Consider the following 4,152-nt stretch of genomic DNA (forward strand, 5'->3'; position numbering starts at 1 on the left):
ATAACCCTGTTTTTTAAACTTTTTAAAATTAAGTTCGTTAAAATTTTCTCTTTCCCTCTCTTTCTTTCCAATTTCCTCAGTACCAATCATAGGGTTAGTTGAGATCAGCCACAATTATATACTAAATTATAGTGAAAGGATTCAACAAAGATAAAGAGGAGGTATCGAAAAGAAATGAAATTAGTTAAGCTGGATACCTAATTAATGAAATTAACTTATCATTTTTAGATTTCCCTTTATTTATGAACAATGACCCAATGATAAAACAAGCTTTCAAGTTAAAAAAACGATTAAAACTTTGAAGGAAAAAAAAAAAAAGACGCTCCGGTGTCCTTAAGCCATGTTTATTTTGAAAGCAAGTTTATGTTGCTTCTAATGAAGCAGTGTGAATCCTGAGTTTGGAGAAACCAAGTTGTCTGCAAATTAATTTGCAATTCAGGATTCATACACATCTCTGCTTCTACATTTTTCACTCCCCCCCCCCCCCCAAAAAAAAAATCAGCGTGTCACTGATGCGTTTTTATTCTGAACATTGTTCATAAGGAAAAAGCCGCTTTATAAATTTGACACTTGTTTCAGCAATTGAAACAATTCACTCCTCAATCAAAGGAATACTACAAGCCTGCGATCACCAGAAGGAACTGGACTCTTTTCCCACCATAATAGACCGCATAGACAATATGACAGATATTTTTTTAACCAGACCCTGTATTAGTTCAAACGATTTTTTTTGGTTGTAAAAAAAGATTTGAAGTTCAAATTAAAATAAGAAAAAGGGAGAGAAGAACTAACATTTTAAAGAAAAAGAACTTAATAACCCAACGTCTCAAAGTCATGTAATGATTAGAAAAGAAATCAAACTTATAATGTAGGAGTGAATTGAAAATAAGAGCATTTACTCAATTTTTTAACAACGCAGTAAAACAATTTTTCCTTTTGCCTTTCGTATTCTTTTCCTTCTGGAAAAATTGTTTATAAAATGTGTTCAATTTTTTTTCAGGGGCGAAGGACACGAGGAGACGACTGGAAGAGGCTTATGTTAGTCGAAACGATGAGGAAAAACATGAAATGAGAACAATGAAAAACAACTTTTAAACCCGAGTATTTCATTACAAGTAACCATAAAATCTAATTTCTAATTAAAAAAAGTATAAAACAGCTAATTAATGCAATCCAATAGTTAGATCTATAAAAAGGCCCAGCTGAGCCCAAGTCAGTAGTATAACAAGCAGTGGGCTTGCACAAAAGCCCATCAAAGATATTCTAAAGTGTACAACAAAAATAGTCAAAATTATGAAGCCGGAATGCTCAGTTTTGTGGTGATTTAGCAGCTACGCCCAGCCACGGCATTGACTCCACTGGCTTGCTAGGACCCACTGTGGGCTTGCTTCCTTGATATGGTGCTTTGGCAGCAATTCTGGAAAACACAAGATAAAACACAACATCATCAAACATTTGACCCAGATCAACGTCATCAATCTTCAACAAATGACTCTAACTGATGTTGCTCATTAGAGTTATGCATATTATTTACGATTATCCTGATTGCTTACCTATCCTTTCTCTTCTCCAAGAACCGGTGAAGCGATGCGTTACGCATAATAGGTAGATCTGCAAAGAGAGGAAAACGATGATCAGAAACAAATCATCCACGAAACATAAATCTTTTCAAGGTTTAAACAAAATATTGATAAAAAGATCATACCACAAGTAACAGGTCTGGACGGTGGTTGAGGATGAGGAGTGATTGAAGCGCTCGGATCAGCGGAGGTTCTGGCCAAATTAGCAGGAAACGAAGGTGCGCTCTGAGCAAAAGTGTAAACAGAGGGGTTCTGGCTTTGGGTGTTTCCTTTGCTGGCAAAAGACATGATCTCCTTGGCTTTCTCGGCCGGAAAATCATCGAAAACAATTACTTGTCCGCCATAAAAGATGGTCAGTTGTGGAGCTTTAGGATCCTTAGTCACTGGCTTAGGAACACTGCAAATCATGGGAGAGATCATCGATCAAGGTACTGGCAATTTCCCATACAAAATTCATGAGAACAATATGTACGGAAAATGTAAGATACCTGGAATTAGAGGGTAAATCCTGTGTGTTTTCCTTAGGTGGAAATAAGTCCATGGTCGTCGCAGTCTGACAAGATGCTTCAGTTGACCCTGTGAAAGTTTTGGACAAGAAAACATTGATGAGAAACCAACCATTTATGAGGTATCAAGCATGTTTTTGACCAATATGCTGCAAGCTTCTTAAACTGAAACCACAGAATAAGAATCCTAAACATTTGGTCAAAATTATATCTCAAGAAATGACGGGTAACTTGTGCAAGATTTCGGCGTGTGATTTTATATTCATGAGTATGCATAACACAATAATCAGCGTGGTCGCGCGCGGAGAAAAAGGCTTGCGCCGTGATAAGCGAAAAACTAGATCGCACACTTGTTTGATGAAATACAAAGATTACAGAGTGAAACTCGAAACAGAGGTCCATGTCTGGGAACGGGGGAGCAATAAACCAGGAAAACGGAAGCATGCAGAGAGAGGCAAGAGACACAAACTGTCTGCTCTCTCACTAGAATTTCTGCCCATCGTTTTGGACGAACCAGGGAGCAAGGAATAAGTAAACATGAAGATCATTCAAAATCCAAAACTTTTTCTATAAAACTCTCTTTTCCGAGGAACCAAACAGAAAGAGTACAAGCGACATAAAATGGGGAAATAGAGAGAATGGAATCATACCGATTGCTTGGGTGCCCCGCGTCATCCCAAGGGCAAGATCACCAAAGCTTCCCTTCTCCTTCAGGTACTGACTCAGCAGACTGCAAGTCTGGGAGAAAGAAGGCTTCTCCGGCGACGTGGCCGGCTTCGGGCCGGGAAAATCCGAGGAGCTCGACATTTGGCACCAAATTGACCGAGAAAACAGGCGATTAGTGCTGAGAAAGAGACAACAGGAGGGTCGTTGCTCAGAGAATTGAAGAAATCAAAAGGTCGATGAAGCACGAGAGCGTTTGAATTTGAAGTTGACAAACAGGAACGACGGAGAGAGAGAAGTGTTTGTGTTTCCAACGAAGGAATCTGGTAAATATAATGGGCCAGCGGGAGGGAGAATTATCTTAAATTAACAAAAATAATGGGAAGGGTTTTGGAAACGAGTGGGGGGTTTTTTTATTTTTATTTTTTAATTTATTTTGGCGGGGGAATTGAAGCACGAGGAATACGTGGGGGTGGGGTTTGTTTGGCTTTCCCTTTCTTGCCTCCTAAATTGCAGTTGTCCAAGTCCAACCCGTAACCTTTATTTATTTTTATTTTTTTTTTGAATTATTGCTGGTTGGTTTGGCCAACAAGTCCACTGTGCCCCCGCGATATTACTTTATTAATTGATTCACGCCTCTCTCGTTTTGTATTCACTTATTCCACCACGTGTTCTTTGCTTCCTTCAAACGGAAACCGCTCATGTTCTCGAGTTCTTCTTCTCTCCCTTCCCCCTCCTCCTGTGCATTGCGTGTCCTTTAAGACCTTCTTTATTAACTTTTTTTTATTAATTATTTAAAAATATTTTGATTTTCAATTCCCCCCCATAAATGTCATAAATTCATTTTTTTCCTACCCATACATCCTCCAATTAAATTAAAATTTGAAGATAATGCCATTCAAAACACCATGAATATTAAATGAGAATGTTTTGCTCAACATATAATGATACTCTACTTTTTATCTTGTAAATTTATTTAACATATTGGGTGATGAAATTCTTCTAATTAAAAGACGATTTACATTAATTTTTAATTCGTGAAAAGAACTTTATATACTGTGGTTAGTCATTCGCGATTTTTTTTAAATAAAATTTTGAGTTAAATTAAATATTGGGCGACCTTGTGCCCCGAGTAATATTTTAAAAGTCTAGAATGTCTAAATGTTTAAAATAAGATTGTTTGTTGGTTGATGTTGAATAAGTGCAGCTAGGAGCGCAGCCAATAAGAAAAAAGGAGGTAAAACTCACGGAAAAAAGGGGGGGAAAAAAGAAAGTAAAACGATGTCCATGTTTGAGGAAGACGCGAGGAAACTTCGCGGCTTTAATAAACTACACAAAAATTCAACATAGTTTAATCATATGTCTGGTATGACTTAAAAGCTTGGTTATGGGTATAATATACT

At 37.5% G+C, this 4,152-nt stretch overlaps 1 protein-coding gene across 1 annotated transcript; it reads right to left on the minus strand.

Annotated features, from left to right (window-relative positions):
- Positions 1–1,069: 1,069 nt before the first annotated feature.
- LOC114751960 (protein TIFY 10A) lies at positions 1,070–3,057 on the minus strand. Its single transcript, XM_028940665.1, has 5 exons — positions 2,737–3,057; positions 2,069–2,156; positions 1,706–1,977; positions 1,554–1,611; positions 1,070–1,417 (listed from the first exon to the last, which is right to left on the minus strand). Exons 1-5 carry the CDS (start codon positions 2,891–2,893, stop codon positions 1,309–1,311), a joined length of 684 nt encoding a protein of 227 aa, XP_028796498.1. The 5' UTR covers positions 2,894–3,057; the 3' UTR covers positions 1,070–1,308.
- Between the last annotated feature and the right edge of the window lie 1,095 nt (positions 3,058–4,152).

The sequence above is a fragment of the Neltuma alba genome, unplaced genomic scaffold (assembly GCF_004799145.2).
Source record: "Neltuma alba isolate B1F8T4 unplaced genomic scaffold, ASM479914v2 tig00007175_pilon, whole genome shotgun sequence".
Lineage (NCBI taxonomy): Eukaryota > Viridiplantae > Streptophyta > Magnoliopsida > Fabales > Fabaceae > Neltuma > Neltuma alba.